Source organism: Dermacentor silvarum, chromosome 1, assembly GCF_013339745.2.
Source record: "Dermacentor silvarum isolate Dsil-2018 chromosome 1, BIME_Dsil_1.4, whole genome shotgun sequence".
NCBI lineage: Eukaryota > Metazoa > Arthropoda > Arachnida > Ixodida > Ixodidae > Dermacentor > Dermacentor silvarum.
The window spans coordinates 289,483,497-289,510,165 of NC_051154.1; the positions used below are offsets into that span (position 1 = coordinate 289,483,497).

The 26,669-nt window shown below is 45.1% G+C and overlaps 1 protein-coding gene across 1 annotated transcript in view; it reads left to right on the forward strand.

The window, feature by feature from the left end:
- The window catches only part of LOC119437206 (frequenin-1-like), a 275,518-nt gene extending 249,761 nt beyond the window's left edge, over positions 1-25,757 (forward strand). Inside the window, exons 7-9 of the mRNA XM_037704257.2 lie at positions 4,702-4,776; positions 13,506-13,585; positions 23,660-25,757. Coding sequence (XP_037560185.2) covers positions 4,702-4,776; positions 13,506-13,585; positions 23,660-23,693 — 189 coding nt within the window. The 3' untranslated portion in view covers positions 23,694-25,757. The remainder of the gene's footprint in view (positions 1-4,701; positions 4,777-13,505; positions 13,586-23,659) is intronic.
- The last annotated feature ends 912 nt before the right edge of the window (positions 25,758-26,669 follow it).

Here is a 26,669-nt window from a genome sequence, read left to right on the forward strand (position 1 = left end):
TGTCGTCTGTGGCAGCGAAACGTCAGATTAATTCCCCTTGGCTGTGACGGCAAGTCACGAGCGCTCCTCGACGGAGCCGAGAGGGCGGAAGGGCACACGAGCTGCCGTCACAGCGCGCCAGGTATTGCGTGAGGGGAGAGGGCACCACCGCCACGCCACGTCATCCTCGCTCTCGGAAGCCTGTGCTATCCGCGCTTTCCTTGTCAGCGCAAGTTCTCACTTGCGTTCTAACTGCGCCTCGGTAAGGCCAAATCAAAACGCGCCAAGCGTCTCAACGCGCTTTCTTGTCCGCGAGGAGTTCATAACTCGAAGGACTGCTCAGCGGCGTTCAATTGGACATTAATGCTTTCGCATTCACAGCTCATAAGAAGTGCTCAGGCGTCCTCGGATTTGTTTTTTTTTTGTATTTAGGATCACGTTTTTCGTAGGTCATTCTTTAGAGCAATCAAATATCATGTCAAATCAAGGACGCGTTGCACCGCTGCTGAGCTCACTTCTGAGCTCACGGTCGCTATAACAATGACTGCACTGACGAAATGCCTCCCGGTAAAGCTACAATATGCAGTCACAGCTATAGGAGGTCACATTGCACAGATCAATGCGCATTTCGTTGAGTCGGTAAAACGAGGAGGAAACACGGACAACGAAGGGAAAATCCTAGCAACACTATCTCTTCGTAGGTAGTAGCCACGCTGGCTTCCAGATTCCACCGCTTTAAGTCCTTGTTATACCGGACGTAAGCAGCTTTCTATGCCGCGTCTTCTGTATAGTTTCTGTTTTTATTTTATTTTGTATCTGTGCTGTGTGCTTTCATTCGCCCGTATACGTTTGTAGCAAATAGGGTGCGAGTTGTACGGCTACACTGCAAAATAATGTACACGCTTAAAAGGAAATACAGGTGTGAACCTGTGTGTGACTCGCATCTTTACACCCAAAAGCGGTGTAAGGTTTCGAGTTATTGACCAATTTACACCCTTGTTCACTTTTAGCTATTTCGTTACCGCTAGAAATGTTCTCATTTTTCGGTGCTTTTATGTTTTAACGTTTTAAGTTCAAGACGTAATGGGCGCCACATATACCGCGATACGTAAAATTATAGCCTGATCACTGGTGTTTAGAACTGATGTAAAACAGTAATAATTGCTCAGACAGTTTTCAAGAATTCTTATGTGAAACTTCAATGAAGGATCTCAAGGAACACGAATGAAAATAATAATTTGCTATTTTTTCGTATAAATACTGAGAGTGCAAAAAAAAAAAAAGAAATAGATGAAATATATAAACTCTGCACCTGGCTTCTAGTTCCCAACTTTTGTAAGTCAGATCACGCAGAAAAAAATTATGCAGATTTGTTGGCGTCAATACTAGCAATCGTAGTGCCCGTGCTATGTGGTAAAGCAGTAGGTTCGCAAATGTGAAGACGGGTAAGTTTCTATTCTACATGGAGCATTTGTCTTTACTCATTGAAGCAGACATCTGGTTTGTATTTTACTGCATTGTTTACGCTCGCGAAGCAATGGTTGTCTGGTCAGGGGGCACGCAGAAGCCTCCTCATTCTTGAGTATTGCGTTCGATCAGCTTTTCTGCGCAAGCTAGGTTGTCTAGTGCTGTTGTTCGACTGGCGGCGGAGCCTCCACGCGCTTTGTTCAATTCATGTACAGTGCTGTTCAGTAATGTGGAGTGTTGCATAATATTTTACAGTAATGAATAAGGACACTTGAATAGACGGTGCTCAATATGTAAGACATTAGACTGCTAGTCAAGCTTCGGTCGAAAGCCATTGGTCTGAAATCGACTGCGTGCTCCTGTGTGAGTGAAAACGCCACATGACGGGAAGGATTACTCGTAATAATTTTACATGCGCTGTCGAAACGCTGATGAATTAAAGCAACTCACGCTGGGAAAACTAAAGTTGTACTTGATATTACTCGAACACAGTTATCAAAACAACATGCACTCATGAGCATCAATCATTGTTTCAGACATCGTTAGAACGACCTAGACGTCGGATCGGAGAATTGGACAACCTCAGAGAAGCTTTTGAGCATTCACGGCTGCTGTCAATTAAAAATTATGTCGCCGAGTCGACCAAAGTTCAAATTTTGCGTCGTTTTATTGAGGAAGTGCTATAAGCACTGGAAGCTAGCTTCGACGATACATCTAGGCGAAGTTTTATTTTTTCCAGGCTTCCCAATCTGACAAAGATGGTCAAATCTGACAAATAGGAAAACTTCAGTGGTAATTTCACACGGTGCATGACGTTGATTTTAGAAGAATCCCAGCGGAAATGTTTAAACAGCGTATAACAAAACTGTAGATCAAATTAATCGATTTCTATAGGCGCGGTATCGAAAGAACTAAAGGTGTAAATTATTTTACATGTTTAGTATGATATTGTAAACCCTTTGCGTCTGTGCGAGCGCATGTCCCGTGTTTTTCAATATTTATATAAAGAAATAACTTTGCTATGACCTATCTGAAGCAACGGCTAGTGAACTTGTACAACAAACAAATCCAATTTCATCTGAAGCTATCTTAATCTGATTAACGTCTTTAAGAGAAGAAGGGTGGGCTAGCTGGTGCGCACTCCGAAATTGGAACACCCAACTAAAGCACCAAATAAAGATTCAGTTGAAGTCTAGCGGCATGTCCCCTGTGCTTCTCGTTCTCGTCTTACGGCTTTTTATTGCTAGTTAAATATACCTTAATTCTGAGTACCGTCTGAAATTTTCGTTTGAATTCCACCAGACCTTGTGAATAAAATGAACACAAGCACACAAAATCGCTCTCGTAGTGGTACGAAATTAAGACCAACACTGAAACGCTTAGCCAAAAGTGCGGTTTCATATCAGACAGGGCAAGACATTTTGGTCGGCCTCCAAATGCAACATGCCCCCCCCCCCCCCCCGCCCCCTTTTCTCTTTTTCGATGTTCTTTGTTCTTTCTTCTTTTTTTTTTCTTTTTTTGCCGTCAGAAATTACCGGCTCCTTTCACAAAGCGTTTGGTCTTCACGAACGGCTTCTAGCCGAATAATGGCTTGAATGCCGTCTCGACTGCCGCTCCGATAAGACAGTGCCAGAACTAAGGTTGGCATGTAGTTCCTTCTAAAACAACTGCGATCTTATGTCTCTCCTAACCCGGTATTATACAACCAAATTTAGTTATTCGGAAAATCATTGTTTGCTGTACTATAACTGCCGGTGCTCGCCGGCATTTGGTAAAAAGACAAGTGCTGTTGTTGTTCTTTATGAAATGATGTTACCATGAAAAAATATGCCACAGACGGGCCGGCTAGCCCCAGCTTCAAAAACAAACTCCAGCGACTAAGGAATGTAAAAAAAATGCTACTGCAGGTGGCAGCGCCAGGTGCGCTGATGACGTTCCGATCAATGTGAGCCCTTATCGCTATTTAGCGTCTTATCCATCCGCATCGAACCATTATCAACCGTCATCAACCGTGCTTCTGCGGTGGCCACGCGGACCCTATCATGAAAGCGATCTGCGATGGGGACAGAGTGCACCGAGTGCTGATAGCTTCGTGTGCGCTGTGTTCTCGCCGCTCATTTCGCGTTGAAGCGAGAGGCAGCGAGAAGGTCAGTTCGCTTGCTGCTGCGGGTGCAATATCGAAAGCGATCGTCTTACTTGACGGACAGACGGACAATTTTCCTCGTTGGGTAAGCATAGAAATGCATACGCATTTAAAACCGGAACAAACGAAAGAAAACACACACACACAGTACGGAAACCGCGGTATGGAGCATCACTTAACTCAGGCCTTGTCCTTTTCGTTCGACTTGTGTCCGTGTTTGCATGCCCGCCTTTCCCCACCATCAATTCTATAGCAAAACACTCGTAAACATTGGACGCAAGGCAAACTGGGACAACGCAGCAAACGTGATAGTTGAGGGTAGTCTCACGTGAGAGTAGTTTCACTCTTGCGCTTAGTATCGCTAATCATCCAAACTGAAAATACCCTTAACGTAACCGATGACAATCGGCATCCCTTCTATGCGTGACAGCTTCGCAGCCTCTTTAAGGCTGCATTCACTGTTTCATTGGTGACTGCCGCGCATTGTGAAAAAAAAAAATAAAAAAAAAATAAGGAGGTGTCTATTTGGACAAGAAGCCTCAAGATTTTCGGTCGTGTTACAGTCGCTGACAGAATAATAATTTTCACCGTGGTTACCTGACTAGACAACATTTCATGGAACTTTCGACGAAATTGTTTCTGATTGAGTTTGTCCTTGCATTTTTGTCCTCGCACATCGAGTAACTATTTAGGCCTAATTTTGTAAGTCTTTTCCACTGGTTTTTTTGCAAACACGTGTACACGGCTGGACGATGCGCCACCGGGCATCATGTTGTCTTTTAACCCAATCGACTCTCAGACATGCTTTAAAGGAGAAGAAACGAAGGAAATAAAAAAGAAAGGGACCATCTTGCAATATGCAGCTCTTGCCGCCAATGTAATAATAATAATAATAATAATAATAATAATAATAATAATAATAATAATAATAATAATAATAATAATAATAATAATAATAATAATAATAATAATTCGCTCAAAACGCCGTGTAAAAAGGAATGCATTGAAGTTCCTTGCCTGTCACCTTTAGCAGCATACTTGCACTATGAATGGTGTGTATTAAAATGCTGTGCTAAATAACTAAACCATCTTGTCCGTTTACCTTTATGCAGGGTAGCCAAGAAAAAGAAGACGAGGAAGATGACCCAAGGGCCAGAGTGGACCGCATTTTCGAACAACTGGATAAGGTATTCCATTATCGTGCTGCTGTTCTTAAAAAAACACACACGCACACACACACGCACACACAAATTCAGTGTTTATAACTTTAACGGGAATTTCTTAGCCACAGAACCGTTCCTCGAGCGACAGATATATAAAAGCAAAGGAAAGACAGGGAGGTTAACCAGAGGATATCTCCGGTTTGCTATCCTGTACTGGGGAAGGAGAAAACGGGTGCGAAAGGAAGAAAGAGAAAATAAAGTAGACGGAGCAAATAATGAACAACGTAGAACTGCCTGTGTGGGCGCTGTCACAAAGTCTGTGAAGGCACCACATAGTCATAAGCAATATCGTACGACAGACTGCAAGTGCATGTCAATAATCTGGCTGGTAAGAAGGCGTGAAAGGCCGTTAAAACGAATACTTATGCAACAGTGCACGCTAACTTGAGCTATACTCACTTGTCTGATGGTGCCAATAATCACCCACAACAAACTTTTACTATACGTCGAACTGAGTATTGGAATGCAGTCTGTCTACATGCTGTTAGAACTAAATTCTTGTAGTGCATTTGAGGGTGCAAAGTTTGTTTACTAAAGTTAGCTAGAGTAAACTTTCTGTACACGTTCACTGCCTTTGCTTTTGTGCGCTTATTGAAGGCAAACTCATGTTTGTTGTTTTACTTTTATCGTACTACTTCAGTTGTGCGAGTTGAGTGAAGGGTGGCGGTAATAGGATGTGGCAATGGCTATGACACACTGCCTTTTTGTCACCCTCCTATAGACGAAAGATTTCTTTCCTGTATTTCCGTTGCCTTAGTAAACAACCAGATGCTTAGTAAACGCAGCTAGTTACACGAAATAAATGCGAGAAAACAGAGTAAACAGTAACTGAAAACAATCACTGATGGCGCGGGAATTTGTTTTTCATATTTAGATAAGCGAGATAAAGGCCGCAACACGCTAATAAAATTTTCGCTGTGGTTACGGCGTATTTGACGGCCGCAACACATCCAGGGAAGTGCTTTTTCAGCGCGAACGACCATAAAATATACAATTGTAATCTCGTCAGCGAGAGGATGGCATTTGCGGTGGTTGCGCAAGCAGGCCGAAGCAGCGTATACATGGAAACTGCGCGAAAAAATTTATATATTGGCGGCGCCAAACGAGAGGTCAGTTGGTACGTGTTTAAAGACGCTACTGCATCACGGCAAAATCGACTATCGGTCGCGCAGTAATGACAGCAACCTCCCGCTTGGGTAAGTCACGGGTGGAGAAGACAGTGCTGCTGCTGCATGTAGTCATGCGCATTTCAAAACGACACGTGCAACTCTACACCATGTGATGCGGTGTGCCAGCAAGTATCACTTTGGCCCCATAGAGCAGCCACACCACCCCGTTATACGTGCCCCGTCCGAAACTGACGCTTATAATACGCGTTCTACGCGCTCCACCCAAGTGAAATTCTGCGCAGCATTTACATATGCGTTCGCTTCTGGCGCGTAGAAGCATGCGCACAGCACTGAGCGGTACAATGGGGCGCCTTCCTTTGCCTCCTCTCTGAACGCTCTTACTGCGCCTGTTTTGAGTTGGGCAACGCGACGCTCGAAAACAAGGCCACGCTGGTTCTGTTTTCCCGCGGCGGAAGAAGTGCGGAGGGCGATTACAAAGGAAGTCAATCACAGCGCTGCGGGGGGGGGGGGGGGGGGGGTGCGTTGTTGGCGCGACATCGTTGTCCCTGTTGTGTTGCTGCCTCCGCTATCGTTGCACGCAATTAACAGGGTGGAGTGCGGCGCAGCCGACTTGAGCCGGGGCGTTCATTACATTAGGGCATAAACGGCACTCAGACGCAAGGGCGGATACCTAGTGCGCTGGTGCGTGAGTGGCGCCGCGTTTTGTTTATTGCCCTCACTGGCAGCATTTACTCGGTTGTACTCCCCCTCCACCCTCTTCCCCATTTCCACCCGCCTTTCACCTTCTATGTAATGTATGCTCCCAGCCGAAACAACGGCGGCCGCCGTCAGACAAAAAAGGAAGGGGCGAACGAGATAAATAAAGGGGAAACGTGCTATGCTTTCGCCCATTACGCTCCTCCGGCGGGGCACGGATCGAAAGAGGGCGGGTGCGCGGCTCGCGTCCTGTGTGACGTGCGCCGCAAATCCGATTACAAATGAGCGAGCGCTTGCGCGTCTAACGTCTGCAAGAGATGGTGTGTGCGGGTGAGCGCTGCTTGCCAGAAGAATGGAGTTTTTACTTCCTCAGGTAGCCTCTGAGCTCTTGCGCGAGCGCAAAAAAGAAACGAAAGGAAGAAAACGCCTGATCGGGGCCACTCTCTACCGAAATGTCATTGCTGCGCTCGCATGGACGTTGCTCAAGAACACTATTTGACTTATGAATGCAGTGTTCTCACCAGGAAAACATTTTACCTGTCGGTTTTCACAAAATTGCCGAAGAAGAAAAAATTGTGGCAGAACTCGTCTCACGATGACTGTCCATGGTAACGCGTTAGCGTTCAATAAATATAGTGACACAACGCATTTGTTACCGTCGAAACGAGTTATGTTTTAGGCATGTATCGCAGCGGTACTCCTCCTTCGCGCTTCCCTCCGAATAGTCAGCGCCATCTAGCTCCGTCACCGAGAATCCTGAGCGTGCCCTCCGAAATGCACAGCGCGCCCGTGCGAACGCTGTGCGAACGCGCCATTCGGCAACCGGGCTCCTCTCTCGCGCTTCTTTTTGGACACGCCGCGCCATCTAGTAGCGCTGCCAAGAAGTGCGCGCGTGGCCTCTGAGACGAGAAGCGCGGCGCGCCGGTTCCCTCGCTTGCCACACACTCAGTGGCCCAAGTTGGCGAGACGTTCATTGAAGAGCTGTACGTACCCAGTGCATTCATGGCGCAACTCGCTATAGCATTGGCGTGAAAACCGTTCATTGAAAAGCGGCACATGCCCAGTTCATTTGTACTAATGCGCCGGGTTGCTCTCCTCGAGGTGTTCTTGTGACACCGGTTCGATTCCGCTCAGCATCTTAGAAGAAAGGAGCTCTTTCGTCATTGCAGTGCTCCACATTCCCATGGGCACATACCTAGTTACCCAAGTTGGCATCAAAGATGTTCATTGAAGAGCGGCACAGACTGAGTGGCGCATATCCAGTTAGATAGATAGATAGATAGATAGATAGATAGATAGATAGATAGATAGATAGATAGATAGATAGATAGATAGATAGATAGATAGATAGATAGATAGATAGATAGATAGATAGCCCCCGGAATGTGCGTGAAGTACCGAAAGAATGATAATGCATTAAAAAACCAAAAAAGCATCGGGTCATGGAACTATCGCAGCTTGTTGTTGCCAGAAATGAAAGGAAACCCATGCGTAATCTGTTCTATTATCTTATACACGACGAATTTACATTCTTATGTCCACATTCGTGTGCCTGTTGTGAAGTGGTATAGCGGTGATGATCTTCTATTGCAAGTAACTTTTTAGGTGAGACATCAAAAAGGAGAAATAAAAATGGGCACCCTTATGAATCGTACATTGCGATCAAACTGCAACGTTAACGGTGTCGCAATCGCAATGGGCCTGCCCGCGCAGATGTTCATGGTGGTTGCGACATAGTGGAAAATAATGTCCAGCTCAGCTGAGTAAGGACGCCTCCAGTTATGTGTTTTTTTTTTTTTTTACATTCCATGTTGATTTTTTTTTTTTTTTTTTTGCTCCTGCAGGCACTAGGATAGACAACCTTTTAACGATATGCTATAGCATTTTTGTTGCGTCATCTCGCTTGATCGGCTTACAAGCGCCCTTTCCTTCAGCAAGTTTTCATAGTCATCGGCTGTCACTACCAGCTTTTAATTTAACACGCAGAGTGCCACCTCTTCCGATTGAGTAACAAAAAAAGAACTGCGCGCTTTCCGTTGCTGCATGAGGCACATGTGCTAGCTACACTACAACGCGCTCTCTGAATGCCCCAGTTAGCTTGATTGTCAATCTGGCACTCTCGTACACATAAATTGACTTTCATACCACTGTCACATCTTCTGCCGAGTTGGTCATGGCCCCTAAGTTCTGACCTGCGCTCTTCGGAGAGAACTTATTGGTATCTCTGGTATCACGGTAGGGCAGCTGTGTTTTTTCCGCGGGCGTGTTTACCTCAAGACACTAATGTGAGCCAGTTGGTTACGAACGCTATGGCAGCGCAAAATAATGTTCGATAATACGTGCGTGCCTCGTTCAATGCTACAACTATCTGATGAATGACTTTTTTCAATGTCATGACTGGTTCTGTCATCTTCCACGCGCGACTTGTCAGCTTGTTCCTTGTCTCTGCTGCATCATTGCTTTTACGTATATCTAACTTTCATCTGATCCAATATTTTCTCCAACTTGTTGGGCACATTTTGGACCCCTCCCCCCCCCCAAAAAAAAAAAAAAAAATCTTTGCCGACCATGGGTATAACAAAAACGCTGATGGCTTCTCTATGCAAACTGTAACTGAGGAGTGTGCCAGCACCAAGTGTGTCAGTTTATGGCTCTGTGCACATTGGTTGCGACGAAATTTAGTTTATTCGTGGCAGATAGGGTACTCTAAGTTAACTACTTGCTTCCACTGTATACGAGCTTCTCTAAAACTCTGAACTGTGCTTGCCCTCATGCTAAATATTTTAGTGGTCACCTTCGTATAAACAAAATTAGGAGAAAGTACGTAGTACCGTACCAGTACTTTAGCAGGTGCTATTTTTCGCCCATCAAAAAAGAAAAGGGGTAACCCGCATCGCATAAGATGCCAACGTCTGTAGCCCATACATTTAATCCTTAGTTGCACGAAGAAACATCACACTTGAAAATTGTGGTTACCTTTAGTTTTCTATCAATGCGCGTCCAGAAAAAGGCAAGAAACATTTTTTGTGTGCCTTCCAATGTTTATTTTACAAGATAAAGAATGTCCACTTCAGAGGACAGCGTGTGCATGAACTCCAGTGAGTGTAGGTGCCGACAGTTTTCTTTTGCTGCAACAGGCGAAGTTCCTGCCACCACATTAACAATTGTTAGCTTGAATACAAAGGTTTCGATGCGGCGAAAGTTACTCTGCGTTATGAAATACAAAGAAAACTGTCACTTTTGCCGGTAATACACAAGTGTAGCTTGCAGTGACGTAGCCAGGAGTTTGTTTTGTGGCTAGGGGGCGTGCACTTGACCGGGGAGGCTGTGGCTGGGCAGGCGAGTGTTGTCGCACGTCGCTGATACGCAGAAATTTGGGAGTGGAGACGAGAGGAAGGCACGTGCCCGGTTATTATACATATATGTCGCTTTGCACTTGCCAACCGACATTTTACAAATTTGTACTGTACGCAACGTGCAGCAGCTAAACTTGCTTTGGCAGGTGGCCTTCATTTTGCTGTTGCATAAGGTGCTGGTAACTCACTGAACTGTCTTTTTTCCTATTAGCTCGCTGGATAATAAGATGACCAAAGTTCTATTACATTAAAATATCAGGCAAATATCAACAACAATCCAGTTGACATTGAGAGGAGCTAAGACTACACTGTGCAGAAAATGCTCCCACGCGCGTGTTGCTGTTGCTGTCAGGCATGATGTCCACTACGGTGGACATTAAAAAAAAAGTGTTCCACAGAAAGAACGAGGCTTCTTTCAGCCACAATATTTCGAGGCCTTGCCTCCCAAGGCTTATTTTGTCCTGTGAAGACAATTATATGTACCAAACCGCACTGTCATGACAGTTATACGTAAAAGTGTGGGGATGCACGTGAATTAGCCACCGGAACATCAGGATGCTATCTTTGAAGCTGAGTTAGGGAAAAATGGTGGTTGGTAGCACCCTCTAGGCCGCTATACAATACTTCTTTTGTCCACTGAAGTTGACACTATGCACAAGAACTTCTCGGAAGCACTAAACTTGCTCCAAAAATTGCCGAAATTTGTCCACTGTAGTGGACAGCATGCAACAAAGGGTTAAGTAAAGTTGTCATGATTTCTGTTTTGGAATAACGAATCTTGTGTCAAGTTTACATATTTTACGGCGAACTGAGGATAGAAGAGGTAACATTGAGATCAGTGTCTAAAACTCTAAATACAAGTCCTGCGTAGTGATTCAATCAAGAACTTTGTTTTACTGCCCAAGCGTTTCATTCGCATTTTTTCTAAGGCACATTGTAGTACCGCTATCAAATTACCGACGATGCTTTTCTGCGCTGACTTACTGACAATGCTCAAATGGCTTTTGTCATGTCTTTCTTTGGTGGGTTAGATTCTAGATGCATAACTATAACGCATGCAAACGCCACTTGCTCCTAGCAGAAGAAAGGGAGCCTATACTCGTTGATACCGTTGATTACGCCATGCTATAAACTAATAATTATTGTTTATTAGATGCGTAAATACACTAAACGATATAACCATCGAAGCTGATAAGTTCCGCCAAACGGGTATCGCAACGCGCAAGAGTTTATACGGTTGGTTGCAAACCTTCACGGGATTAAGTCGAAAGGCTAGAATACAGATGCAACGCTAGAGCTATTCAACAATTATACATGTGCCTCTTGGCAGAAGGACACTTGTGGCAAGCATGTTGTAGTCATTCATCACTCAACGAAATAAAACACATAACGACATTAATTAGCCACACCGAATTAACCTTCCCGCCGCTCTAAGTGAGCGCTAGTTTGGCGACAGTAAAATTTTAAATTGCTTTAACGCTGCGTACACCAAACATATTCTGCCGTTCCATCTCAAGAAAGAAACATGAACGACAACTAGCAACAAAAACAAATAAGTATAACTTCACAGAAAGGCTTACATGTCACGTCTCTTTCCTCAGTTACTCTTAATTGTTAGAAAATGCGTTTCTTGGCTATTGCAAAAAATAATAATCTAATAATCTGTACAATAAGCTGCGAAATTCTCTGCGCTAATTCATAAGGCCCTTCCTCACGATGGTACAGGCGTCGTAACGACCGCTATGTGGCGGTTAGCATCTCACGCTAAAAATTTGGGAGCTGGTGCATGCCTGATCACTAAGGAATAGCGCACTGTCATGTCTGAATGAAAGACCGAGATAGGCAGGTACGCACATGAATGAAATGCGCAGATGACATATTAACACATGCAGGCGTATAACAGTTAAAAGTTGGCTTCGTCGCCCAAGACGCACTAAGATGAGTATGATACTCATGCATATCAACCAGCACACATAAGTACAAATTGTGGAAGTGGGCTGTGCTTACAGAAGCCGACCCAGTGCGGCACCAAGTGCATGTTAAGTAGTTATGTGGTTTGTTATTACGTGTACTTGGGTTTGTCCCAGTCATCTGCAAAACTGTGAACTTCTGCACGTTTTATTGGACATCTTCAAGTATATTTATTTGTTAACAAAACTGTGCAAGTTTTGTAGGTAATTGTGCATTGCATGTTTTTTACTATCTTCAGTGGCTTTCTGAACTTTGTATGTGTCCATGCTCTTTGGCTGTATTCGGTGTTTTTCAGTGCTTTCAAATATTTTAGGTTGTTTCACATGCATGTGCGGAAGAGTAGCCGGTGCCTTCGGCACAAAATACTTTTTCACAGGTGCCAAGCTATCCCTTAAATTGATATTAATAAAAAAAGCCACAATGTAAGCCCATGCTGGCATATTGCCAACATTCCTTGGACAGCTTGGGCTCGGGTCTTTTCGACCATACCTGTGATACAAATCAATTACTCTGTTTCTCTACTTGGTTGATTTATTGATTTAGTTGATGATGGTGGAAATGTTGGCAACTGTGGCCGCGGACTCTTCCAGAATATTTGATTGCCATAATGAAGAGACTGAAATGAAATTAGTAAATGAAAAATAAATATACACACATGCGTGCGCATCTGTATTGATGAGTGCGCAAGCGTGATGTCAAATATTTTAGCGCCGCAGCGCTTAAATCGATGACCATTGTAATCGAAGCGTTATGACATCTCGGAAAATGTGAACATGAATGTGCAGCTTAATAACAATCGACTAAAGACAACGCTGGAATATAGGAACAACTAAAGAAATATCAATCGCAGATGTAGGAGTGTTAAGGTGCTTCCATTGGAAAGACAAAAATGGACAGCCAAGAACGAACCGCAACTGGGAACACTTGAATATATATAAATAAAGCAAGGTGTAACCAAGCAAATAAAGGGGACACCAACACATAGAAAACTGAGAAAGAAAGGTTAGTTTCAATAATCAGACACAATTAAACTGTCCGTTAAGAAATATATTCAAGCTTTCAAGCTCTTTTTCGCACTTGTAGATTATTCCGCTGCTCAAGCGCTTTTTCTACAGTAAAAGCGTCCGCCAGGTCACTCAGTGGAAGGAAGGGTAGGGGTTGGCCAATTGAAAGCTGGTTAGAAAAGTGATTACCTGCCCGTCGAGGTGGCCTTAATATCCGTATAGCTCTTCATCTTTGGAACGTTAGTATGTTGTACGGTTAGCACGGCTAGTTGGACAACAACGTCGTCATCACACTACCCATGCGAACCATATACCATACTTAACGTGCCACCGATGAATGTCCCTTGACAAAAATGAGTCCGGCCATCGAAACATCGGGCTCCACCTATTAGATGACCTTTTACTCGTTTCCGCCTTCTGCCCTCCGCGTGACATTTATCGCGCGTCCTTATATCGCCCCTTCTGACATCGCTGACGCTTATTTTCCGTGTATTCCTGTCGCACTGACGCTCTCTCTTCTTCCTCTGTCTTCGCAGAACCAGGACAACAAGCTGTCTTTAGAAGAGTTCAAAGAAGGCTCAAAACATGACCCGAAGATCGTCCAAGCTTTGTCCCTGTACGCACCGTAGTAGACGCTTCCTCTCCACGCCTTTTCTGCCCCCCCTCCTCCACCCACGACCCCCGCCTTACCCACCCGGGCGAGCCACCCCGAAGCCCGTGCGAGGCTTCGCGGAGGCCGCACTTGGAGCCGGCGCGTTTCTGCTGCGGACAAGAAAGATCCATCGGCACAGGGAAGAGAGGGTCCACCTTCCATTCCCCTTCTCAAGCGCATTCCACGACTCACCGCCTCCGCTCCCTCTCCCGTTCACGCCAATCATTCGCAAGCCACTGTGATGCTCTCTCTACCTTTCGTGTCTCTGACGGAGCGAAGAGGCTGCCGTTGGAGGGATTCTTATGAGCCGTCACTTATCGATTTCACTTGATGTGTCTCGAGAGCCGGTGAAACGCACACAATATTGCGGTGCATGCACATAACACACGACAAGCCTAGCTGCTCTCTCTCTCTTCTACTATGTGTCTGGGGAAGGGAAACTTTCTGTTGATGTAATTGGCGTTCTCTCCTGGCGAGCGCACATAAGTCGCGTAGTTTTGACGTGGAAAGGAGCTGCCTCTGCATGCATCGTAAATACATAAAATCTGGGGCATCGCCCAGATATATTCGGCGGCGATGTCACGGAGCCTGCTTGTGCCGCGTGGCAGACCGAGCGAGATTCCTGAGGCCTCGTAGAATGCAGGTATAAAACAAATCAACGTGCTAGGATTGTCATATATCATAACACGACGAGAGGACAGTGAAGAAGAAGAAAAAAAAAAGAAGACCTACGCGTCAATATTTCTTTTCCTTTACATATCTCGCGATGCACGTACATTTGCTTGGTCTCTCACTGACTTCTTTTTTGCCTCTGCTCTCACGACTCGATCGGTGCGGGGTACGGATCGGATTCTCAATACCGCTTTGCTTTACTTCTTGCTTCTGCGCAAGACGTATGACTGGCTTTCCGTTCCTCACGTCCATCGCTCACTGGTTTCTTTTTAATCAAAACAGCGCAGTGGACGTTGAACTGGTGCAAGCTTTCTCAGAATCACAAAAAAAAAGGGAAGGTTCGTTTTTTTTTTTTTATTTCCGCTGGTCTTAAACCTACGTCAATATGACTCTTTTCTTTTTGTTTTTCTTGGTGTTCACTTTCACACAAATAAAACCAACCCACAAAAAGAGAAAGAAAAAGAAAAAAAAGCATCACTTCAAACTAGCAAAACAAAAAAGAAAACAAGAATGGTCGAATTACAGCGTGCTCTCCCTATCAATATCTTTTTCTCGCCTGCCAAGAAAATGAACGACCTAACCTAACTTTCCGAACAGGTTAAAAGAGTTAATGCCAATCTCGCACTTTTGTCGATAACAACACCATTCGATTTAGTTTTTCCTTACTTTAGATTTAGATTTCCTTACTAAACAAGTAATTGCAATGTTTTTTTTTTGCTTTGCTTTGTATTCGTCCGGCTTACAGAAACGCGCTCGAGAGAGCGTTGTGAGTAGATACCAAATAGTATACAGACTGAACGAGGCTTTCCGTTCCTAAAATTGGTTTGCGACTGCCAGGCACTTGCGTAATTCACAACTGATTTAACTCTTTTTTCGAAAGAGCCGTTCTCGTACACAAAATGCTTTGTAAATCTGGGCTTGGTCTTGCGCAAAATTTTAGTCGTTCTCAGATTAGTCCAGTTGGTTTACAGTTTATTATTTAAAGCAGAAGTGCCTCACACAAACAGAAAAGTGGGCAGAACACAACGAGCTCAGGAATTGTACAATCTAACCCTTTCTATTATATAATTATCTTCTGACGCGCACAGCAATACTCCGTCTTCTTCGCTCTTTTATCTTTTTTTTTTGTAGCTGGTTAAGGTTTAATGTCAAAAGCTGCTACTTCGTACACTGCTTTTATACTATGAGAAGATGTTGAACGCGTTTCATTAGCTATATGAAAGAGCTCAACGCCGGACTGCGTATTATCCACACCGACAACACGGACGCCTATGATATGACAAACGCGGGTTAATTTCTTCGTCCCTGGCTCTACCTTGTTTAATCGCGCTCTCTATTGCACATTTAAATATAGCTTCGGCTCATGCGCATTAGCTTGCGCAATGCGATCTTGGGCAAATTCAAGGATCAGAATAGCTGTGTTGTGGGTTTCGGGAAAAACCACTCGGCAGCATCACTTGGAGTTCCGCTTTAGTTTAATGTCGTTCCGTTGTCCGTCTCCTCCACATTCATTTTGTTCGTTTCGTTTTTTTTTTTTTCGTTTTTCTTTTCCTTATATTGCGCTGCCGGCACGTGTGCCTTTATTTACTTATGTTAACAGACAGCTGTCAATGTCGTGAAACAGAGGCATTCGTAGTTTCGAGAGTGAAAACGTGTCTATTAAGATATCGAAGAAATGAAGCAAACGATTTTTAAATGAAAACAGAGAAAAAAAATATAAGGGGGGAATGAGAAGAAGGATGATGCCGCAGCCACGTCAATTAGGCACTGCCCGCCGCATGGTGTCGCCCGACTTGAGGGGATTGGGGTGCCTCGGTACGAAAAAAAAAAAGCTCCTTTCTCGATATCACCGGTCTCCGTGTATATATAGAGCGAGACACGGCAAACAAAGTTTCGCAAAAGGATAACCCTTTTAAATGACGCGCTCTCGTCGCACAAGTGGGGCGCGTTGGCGGGTCTTCTTAATTTGTTAATCACAGAAGTTAGATCGCTGAATCTAGTTAAAATACAGTCGTCTTGTATGCCGTCGCAATGTCGCTTCGCAGCCCTAGTTTTCCGGGGTGTCGCTCACCCGGAAAGCAGAGACGCGGTACTCGAGAAGACGCGCCGTACCGAGGAGGCCCGAGATGTACGACACGTCGTCCACGCACGAAGTTACTGCCGCATCCGGCGTTTCTTGGCGCTTGCGGCGCGCAGGCTCGAGTTCGTGGAGTGGCACGGCGGGCGTCCTCGCATCCGGTATTCCCACAAGACTAGAGCTCCTTACGAGTGGGCAGCTTTGTTTTTTGTTCGTTATTTTTCTTGCTTCGCGCTCGCCTGGCAATTTGTTTGTTTCTGCCGCAGGGTCCATTCTTCTCCCCGGACCGATCCGCCAAGAAAACCCCCTGGAGAATTCCGGTGCGGCTCGCGGGTGCCAGGAAAAAAAAAAGAAAGAAAGCATAAACTACGCAGCATAATATTTTTTTTTTTTTGCTCTTTGATTGCATTCTGTTTACACCGCTACGTATACAAACAAAAAGAAAGAAACGATTTAGAATCGTCATTGGACAATTCCTTTCTTTGTATACTCCGCTGCTCAGACAAGTTGCCCCCTTCTTCTTTCTCGCTCTGTCTCTCCATCTATTTATTTTCTTGCTATCCCGTTTTCGTTGTCCGAAAAAAAAAAGAACGAGCATTGCTCGGTTCATTAAAGTGGATTGACACTAAATACTTAAAAGTAGATTCACTGGGCGCACCGAGCACGACGTGGACCAGCGGCACCCGGTCACGCGACGTGACCGCAGACAAAAGTGTTCATGGCGCTGTTCGGTTCAGGTTGGCCACGTCACACTCGATCCGCGGAATGAATCGACGATTCGGTGCGCTGTGCGAATCGGGTTATAGGAACTATGTTTGCATTGATTCCAAGTTCGAACGCAGCTTGTTTTTTTCGCTTCTGGGCGCTTACTGTTTGCAAAGTAACGCAGTCCATTCCGCACGCAGAGTCCATTCTATACAGGCTAGGCCAGCAATAGCGAGCAAGCGGAAAACAGTCTAGTCGCCGAGATCCCGGCTTTTATTTGACCTGCGAGATAAGCAATGAAAGCTTGCTAAAAAAGGAAAATTACAGGAGAAAGCTCAGTCTCTCTCCTGCGCCCCCCCCCCCCCTTTTTTCTTTCTTCTCTTAGACAGTTGTTTTGTTTCTAGGATGAGTTAGCGAAAGCTAACTCTATTTCCACGATTGTTTCCACCACCATTTTTGCTATCGTTATCGTCGCTGCGTTTCAGAAAACTGGTTCAATTCTTGCGCAGTGACCTGCCCACCTACAGCTCGAGCTTCTGACGGTATTGTGTTGCGCGTATATCTGTTGAATTACGCGTCGCTAACTGGGATACCGCAACATGCCAAACCCTGAAAGTATAGCAAGTTACACTCCCATTCTGTGAACGCCCCTGATTTTGCGCGCTAAAAGCCTCTCAGCGTGTATAAAGGTTGTAATTTTCTAAACCTTGAGGTAGCAGAAGTTCCAGGGTGAATTTTTAAACCCCGGTGATTACCCGCAATGGAAGGAAAATATTATATAGCCCTGGAGCCTCCAGCAGCGCTGCGGCTGCTTCGCAGCTTCGCAAGTATAGCAAACTGTGATAAGCGTGTGTAGACATGCTTAGCTACGTATGGCTTTAGAAATTTTACGAAGTATCGTAGCTTGCATTCAGTGTCGTTATCTGCTTGTTTATTTTTCTCAATCCTTTCTTCCTTCTAAAATAAAAGCGAAGCATGCTTTCTGAGCTCGGGATTCGGGATGGAGCCACTCTCTACTTTCTTTCATTGCCTGACATGAAACTATTGCGATTTTCTCGCTCAATACGTGTGATTAACCTGCAAAGTCTAAACGGGTCATTCCGAGCTTTTCTTTCACATATATAGTAATATTGGTTTCCTCATAGACCTACATTGTAAGGCTTTCTTGGGGCTAGATGACTGTACAATATTGTTTTCGCGCGCCATTAGAACCTTTTCACACTAGAATTTTGTTTAATTTGCCCCAAATTGTTGAATTAGCTTCGGCAGTGCTTAAACACACTGTTCTGCGCACATATAGACATGGTGAGAACAGCATGAAGGATAAGAGGAAAGTGGGTTTTCGCTGCCATTGTATAGTTCGTCCGGAAAGATCATGCTAAGCCACTGCAGCATTGAATGTTGCAAAACAGGCTGTATTTGCATTATCCCTTTCTTGTTATAGGAATTTAAAGAACGAACTAGACAGTACTTCAGGGTGGCATCAGTATGACTGATGAACAGGGTTTCTAAGCATTCCGCGTGCTGAGTGTGACCGGCTTGCATTCGCTCACTGTTCGTTGCTTATAACCCGTTGTCTATAAAAAGCATATTCATGTTTATAGTAGATGTCAGTATATTCTTCCGCGTTATTTTATATTTTATGCGCTTCATTTATTCGCATTTCTTCATGGTATGCAACAAACTCGCTGTAGCATTCCATTCTGTTACAGGATAGGATAGCAGCAGTAAGAAACCCTGCGTTCTCTGGCCCAACATGTAATCTCTTGTAGTTCAATCCCCACTCATACAATCTTCTTGGGAGTTAACCATTACACGAACATGACGCAGCTCATCACAGCATGGAGATTTGAAGATGCGCTTAGCGTGAACATAAGAACATTGCATCACTATGGTTGCCTTTTTCTGCGGAGGTCGCTACTAATGAGTGAAGATAATTTTAAGGGCATTTCTAGTTCACCTACATCCAGTTCATGGTTCCTGTTGGGAACCATCAACTAGACATGTGTGCTAGCATGTAATATACGGCTCACATGTGTATCGTTCTATGTGTATTTTGACATAATTACCTTAATGAGAGCTTTTTCTTTTTTTTATTGCCTCCTAACATCTTACATTTACCTACGTTTGGTTGCCACAAGCATTCCACTACTATTCTCTCGATTTTGTGAAATTTATTGCTTTCATTTATGAGAAAAGATTATAGAGAGTACACCACGACATACAAAAAAAGCGCACACACACATACAAGAAAAAAAAAAGCCAAGCATGATCTCAAGGTTGTGGACCAACTTTTATCCCATTCTTTATTTCTCTGTGACACTCGATGCGAAAAATGAAGGCGTATCATTTTGATAATCTATTTTGATAGCCCGACGAAATCGAGGAAACTGAGTATTGCACCGTCGCAGCTTTCGGGCTGCGGGAATAGGGGGTAGAACAGTGACAAGCCTTACGGTATTCGCGACTCCGGGACTTAATTAAACCTTAAAGTTTCCACCGAAAAGTATTATTTCGACGCGCGAATTACTCTCTACTTTTTTTCGTTGCGCTTCACGTGGCTTCGCGTTCGGATACTGCAGTTACGCACCTGATCACCCCCGCCCCCTGTTCTCCCCTCTGCCATCCTCTTTTTCTCGCTAAGGCGCGATAGCAGTATGCGCGCACTTTAACATATTCAAAGGCGTACACGAACAGCCCGGTCCTTCACAGCTTACGTCCCATTCACTTCAGGCCCAAGCTGCGTTAAACAACAGGGGAAACGCTGCATCACCATCAACTCTAGCCACACACAGACACCACACTCGTATCGTCCGAAAGCACTTTCTTCGAAGCGCGCGTCGCCTGACACCCGCACGGAGGAATTGTCGTAAATGCCACAACTCGAACCGCCACTGTCTCTACTCGTCACTGCGCTACGAAGCGTAGCTGCCAAACCGTGCCGAAATTTTTTAGGAAAAGCCAACTGGCAGAGTGCGTCATTTCAGAAGCGTGCGACTTGTTCGAATTGTCACGTGCTGCAAATAATTAGGCGTAAGCGCAACGATGCCTGTAGCGAAGAAATGGTAATTGCGTTGGTTTTGGGAATGTCGGCGCGACGTGAAAACGGAACGCGATGATTCCGCGGCCAACTAGCTCAAGAGAAGAAAGAGCTCAGCTTCACAGTTCCCTTTCTCTCTCTCTCTCTTTTTTTCCCCAGTTGTGGGCGTTTGACCACCGACTTCCAAAACCACAGTACGCTTTACGCTTTCTGCTCCCGGGCCGAATTCTTTTTACGCATCTCACACAAGCGTCTTCGGCTTTAGTCGCAGCAAGCACAACGGAGTGGCGTAGGAGATAAATATTTTGTTTCGTTATTGTCCACCTCGGACGACTAAAGGAGTCACAAATCGTCTTCTCTTCTGATTACCCGCAAGTTCGGTGCAATGATTTTTGATCAATATATATATCTATATATATATATATAGCCACCTAGAACTCTTGCGCAACTTGAAAAGAGCTGCTATCAGGCGTCGCAGCAATATATCAGTCCCACGCACATCTCACGTAGGCTGTTGTAATGCACCATTTTCGTTTTTCTTTCGCTATCAGCAGCACTCCCTTGAAGGAGAGCGGCAACTCTCGTGGCAGTTTTAAGTCGGAGGACATTCATTTTAAATTGAAACACTTTATTCAAATTATGGTTTGCAATTGGATGCATGATGAAACTGGCAAATTGACTTTCACCGGGTGGCTCGTCTATCGGCAGGTGACCTGACAGCGAGGTTATATTGTTGGTTTAGACTGCAGATGATTTGACAACACTCGCTCCAAGTAAAATTTTGTGGTCGTCCCGACACGAGAACGGGCAGCAAATGTTGGTAAACTCACGAAGCAATGTCATATAGGCATAGCGCTTGTGCTTCTTGATTTTCGTGAACCACCGGCTCTCGTGGTGGTAGTGGCGACCTTAAGGAGGCCGAAGAAGCGTTCGGTTGAAGCGCTCGTTCACCGTCGGTCGCAACTGCCGTTGTAAAGTCTCCGGCCCTGTGTCACGAGGTTGCCTCTCTTCCGAAAGGTGCGCCAAAGTCATCTGCGAGGGGGACCACGGTGAAGCTCGCCGCTCGTCTCTAGTCAGGCGCCCGCATTCTTCACGCGTCGTTCGCCTCCCCGGAGATTGCACCACGAGGCTTGCAAGACTCATCTCTGGGTTTGTTTTAAGCCAACTTTCGCTCGACATCTGCCGCTAATCCCAACGGGCATCTCGCATATGGGCATCACGATAAACGCATACTAATCCAACAGAAAGGAAAGAAAGAAGAAAAAAAAAATAATCGCGAGTTTTCACATTCCGCGAGGGCTTTCTATGGGTCTCTGTTCCTCTATGTTGTCACAAATCCCCTTTCGACTTCGGCGGTGGAGAGAGAGGCGTAGGAGGAGGCCGACGCGCATAAAGCAATGAGGCCGGGCTGTACACGAGGCCTTCCTGCGGTATAAGAACTTCGCTTTATCAGTTCCGGCGGTGTCCTCTTTGGCGCACGCTACGCCTAATTGTACAGTTCTCGCAGAGTCGGTGTGACAGGGTTTCTCAATAGGTTTCTGGACGACAGCATAGCATTCGCTGTGCCCTCTTTTCTCAGAACAGCCAGAACCTTGCCACATCTTTTCCCTCCTTGGCAAACATCTCCGTCAGAGCAACGCCAAATCAGCTTAAAATGGTAATGTATCCTTTTAAAACCCCATATTAGGTAATTTTACCGTAATAGATTGATTATCACTGGGAAAAAATTTGGACCAAACTTTTGTTTTTTGAATTTTGCAGTGAAGTATCAGTGCCGGTGGAAACAGTGTGGTGTCACAGATTTAGAGCTACTTCTTCGGGTTTGGGGCGCCTTGGCACATAAAAAGTTTGCGAAACTTGCCAGGTTGAGTGTTTGATTCCTTAATAATGTGATATAGTCCTCCGTTAGCGATAAACAATTACTTAGGCCCCAAAAGACGCCGTGAAAGTTCATGACGTCACGGCAAACTGATTCGGGAACATTAGCGAGACGGTTCTGACTTACTAGGCCTCTTTTCTGGGTATAAGTGACCACTTTGCTTTTGCTGAAGGGTAATTCACTAATGCACCTCAACTTAATATTCCTCTTCCAGTTCTGACCATTCAGCACGAAGCATTCGGTGAGCGGCTTCACGTGGAAGAGCATTGCGCACGAAGGGGTCTAGTCGAACGCACGTATAGCGGGATTACCTATCACGGCCAGTGTTTGGTCATTTCTTCGAGGGCTCAGCTTTTCAAGTCTTTTTGCAGGTATTCTCCCATTTATTGATTCACTTATGAATTATATTAGCTTCGCGAATTTCTATACAAGCTTGAGATTCTCCGCTCTGTTTTTTTTTTGTTTTTTTTTTGTAGCTTTTGTGACGATGTTGGCATCCGATAATGTAGCTTGATTCATTTTGCACGGCGTCACCACACTATATGCGGTCATCTGACGGCCCAGATCTGCGTACCCAATCAGCGACGCGGTCACAAATAAATGTGACTCGGCGTACTAAACAGACTTGTTGCGCTAAGGCACCCGAAGGAGCAAATCCTTGAGCGTTCGCTTCTTCTTGCTCCTTCTCCTACGCTCTCTCTCCCTGTCGTGCTCTGCTGTGTTTAGTGCTCTCATTGTTCTCATTATCTTGTCTGTTTCTCCCGGAGCGTGCCCTTTAAGTCGCAGCTATTTGCTGTTCCTGCGTCGTGTGTCATTTGCCACGTCCCCCGATCTGCGGTACCATTGCAACCCCCTCAAAAGACTACTGCTAGTGCTACCACCGCCACCACCACCACTACCCGAGTCGGTCGAAGGCTATGTCATCCGTTAGTTAGAATGTTGTTTCTTGAAAGGTTGTGGTCCAATTTTTTTCTCTCACGCTGCAGTGCACGGCGTCTGTCTGGTAGGAAGTCGGTACGCGGAGGCAGTGAGCGGTATTGCTCCCCCCCCCCCCCCTCCCGTTTTTATTTTATTTACTGGAGTCTGAGAGGCGGGCTCATCGCTTTAAAGTGGGAGTGGCGTTCACGCGTCCTTCACGTTTCCATCTAGAGTTGGGCAGACAGGAGGCGCATAAGCATTTCTTTTTCAATATTTCATGCAGTCAGATGCGTACGTCTGCCAGCTGGCTATAAATCATGCGCGTAGGCGAACACGTTATTGTCCAACCGCGCAAGATGAGTCTCTTTTCCTTACAGGCCTTTTTGCTGTTTTCTTTTTTTTTTTTTTTTTACTTTGCCATCTCGTTACCGCTCGGGGGCCGTAAGCAAAAGAAACCGCTGTTAGCCGTACAATACTGCCATGCGTTCTTTGCCGGTTTAGGCTTTGTACCGTGCTTCCTCCAGCCAGCCACCATGCGCCGACAATGTATCATTCCAGGCGTGCCGGATGGACATAGCTGTACTGCCCAAGGGTGAAGGTTGTCTCGTATACTGGGGCACTTACAGCATTGCAGCTGCTAGGGGCCATTCGTTTTCATGTGTGGGGGGTAGAATTGCTGGTGCCAATCATTCCAAACATAAGCCGCTCTCTGTCTTTCTTTTTATCTTGAGAAATCGTGTTTTTCAGATGTCGCAGACATACAACAGATGCTCGTGAATAAATCAATCGTGGCCGAAGGCGAGTCAGCATTGCAATCCACGAAGGAAATGCGACCCTCCGCGAAAGTTTCGAAAATAATTGCCGAGGGCCATCGGCACTGCTGTGTGCAGTGTTGTGCCGTCGAAGCTCAGCGTTCTTTACAGTGCATTACCGGGAGCTTTCACTTCGATGTGTCGAAGAGTGTGGCTATTTTCCTTTGTTGTTGTTGTTGTTGGTGGTATTTAAGTTGCGAGTTCATGGCGACGAATGGGTGAACGCCTGCATTCAGGTATGCGGCGAATGAGACTTGGAGAAGGCTCGACATTCAATCGGCCTTGATAAGACAGCACTTTCTTTGTTTATTAGGCTGTTTAGAGTAGTAAAGAATTTTTTTCAATATGATAGAATGGGTGTTTAATATTTAATATTGTGACGGAAGAGCGTCTCACTTACCGCGCAAAATAATCAGAAACACATCCTCACTGCCCTGTTATCTCCGTTCTATCTAGGGAAAAAGTTTGGTTCCGGCGCGGCATATACAAAGATACGGGATCGTGCTTTCGTTTGCCAATTACTACTGTTGTTAAAAAACACATTACTGTAGAAAAGTTTGGAAGTGAAGTCCAGGATTCTGTGATGTCAAAGTTAGTATATAAAGGCGAGCTTTATATTTTGGACGGGGTTCCCACCCAGACCCTTCGCTCTTTGTCGAGAGCCACGCAAGAAGAAAGGAAAAACTGACACCAACTCAAAGCGTTCTGTCCGCCCAACAAAATAAAATAAAATATCGCTGCTGTAAAATGAATTATCAGTGTGAGAGTTGGCGCAGGTCACAAATACGGCATTTCAAATCTCGTGCGAGTTCCTGTATGACGTTGACTCCTTTTAGAGGACCCGCGACTACGGCGCTACGGTTTCATTTCTCGACTAAGCGTTGTCAGCGTTATCTGGCGGGATTGGTGTCGTTTCTTTTTTCCTTTTATTTTTATAGTTGCATGATTGGCGTGTGGTTTTACTATGACGATACGCATGGCATTGACCACTGAGAGACAGTGTTTAGGTGCAGCGCTGACTGAACGACTATATTTTTGACAGCGATCCGTGCTGAAAACTTTTTGATTCTCAAGCTTGGTAGAGGTGATGTCGTTTACCTGCTCCAAACACAAGATTGCGTCCGACGCACTGAAATTAAGCAACTATGACGCACCCTTCAGTCATGGTAGCTATCTTCCATCAAAAGTCACCAGTGCTTAACAGCATAGCCGACGTAACGCGCACTTGTGTTTTTCTCTGTATTCGCTTTTTTTTTCTATCGGTATTCCTTCGATTGCTAATCCCAGAAAGTTGCTCTTCGAACTGCGAACTTCAACCAACAACCATAACAGCAACAACAACAAAAGAAGTGAAATGTTTTGATCCAGAGATTGCATGGTACGAGTGAGAGCCTTAAAGTGAGCGTGCTAGCACCTGACGGCAATAACGGGCCATGTCCAGTTCGGCACGCCCGAAATCTGTGTTTCTCTTGTGATTCTGGTGATGACGGTTACAGTGAAGTTTTTGAGAACACAATCATTGTTTACGGATTTTCACACAGCCACTGTTGCATATTATATTGCCCGTTTATCCTTGCCCCACCTCACAGACCAAACGGCGTTCACACAATACTTGACGCTATTTTGAACCTATTTTGATGTTGGTTGCTGTATTCATGGTATGTGTTTATGTGGGTGTGGTTATCCCCCTCCCAATGAGAACATGTGACAGATTTGAAGCAATGATGGTGGGGAAAAAAAAGAAGACCGGAGATATTTGTATATATACAGCCTATTTACACCTATACATAATGTAGGCAGTTATACACTCTAAACTCTATAACAATAACAAAATCAAATTCACTGCTTTAAAAAAAGTGACACTTTTAAAAGATGCATTGTATAAATGCGCAAAAAAAAGGTGAAAAGAAACTCTATTCGGAGCACTTTTGATTCCTCCCACGCTGTTCATACCTAAGGCGCACATCTAGCTATTGCTGACCGTTTTGTAAAAACAATTCTTGGAAACGAAATAAATGTTACATGTTTCTCTGGGTGCGTGTTTACTTTTAGCTGCCAACGTGGTACAGTGACAACGCCGCAGAACGTATGCTGTGACCTAGAAAAGTGTAGGTCACATTTACCTGTTAGAGCGATCATTAACGCTGACAAGCGCTGCTAGCCAATCTTTATTATCACATAAACATCAACCGACTGATTCCTCAGCGGCTTATGACGGAGCGCAGCAGTGATATGTTTCCGACGTTTCCGGCACTCCTTTGCCGGAAACATCGAACCCTCGTCACTGCGAAGAACTGACGCGGCAGTGCTGACGCATGCTGACTAGTTAAGTCTTCGGTCAGAGCTTTCTCAACGTGAAGCAGGCCAAAGGTGAGTACTATTCAAATGTAAGTACTTTTGGGGAAATGCATAAATGCTACATCCTTCCTCTGGTGAACGTTTACTATATAGCCTCCAGCGCGGTGTAGTTCCAAGCCGGCTAGTTAGGGCGATCACAATTATGGTCAAGCACAGCCAGACGTAGCGTCACTTGAGACTTCTTTGCCCTCCACTTCGAAAGAGGGAAAGAGAGTTTCAATAAAGAAAAAGAGAGAGAATGAAACCAGTACCGACCATCTGGGAAAAAGGGAGACGCGAGATAGCCAGCTCGGCCGAAGTCAGTGGCCTTCTCAGCAAGAGCGACTACCATAATGTGCACGGCTTCGTGACGTTGCAAACGGATCATGTTCAAATTGTCCGACGGCAGTGTGATAACGTGCAGCGCATGCAACTGCGGCGATGCTATCTAATGTGTGACATCACACCTGCTTATAAAATGTATGCGCTTTGTGAATAAAGGCGTTCTTGCTTGTGGCCACTAGGTCATATCAACTGGCGACGAGGATGCTTAAACCCCCGTAGGCAAATGCGGCGAAGGCACCGGACGGCAGAATAGTAGGCGCATT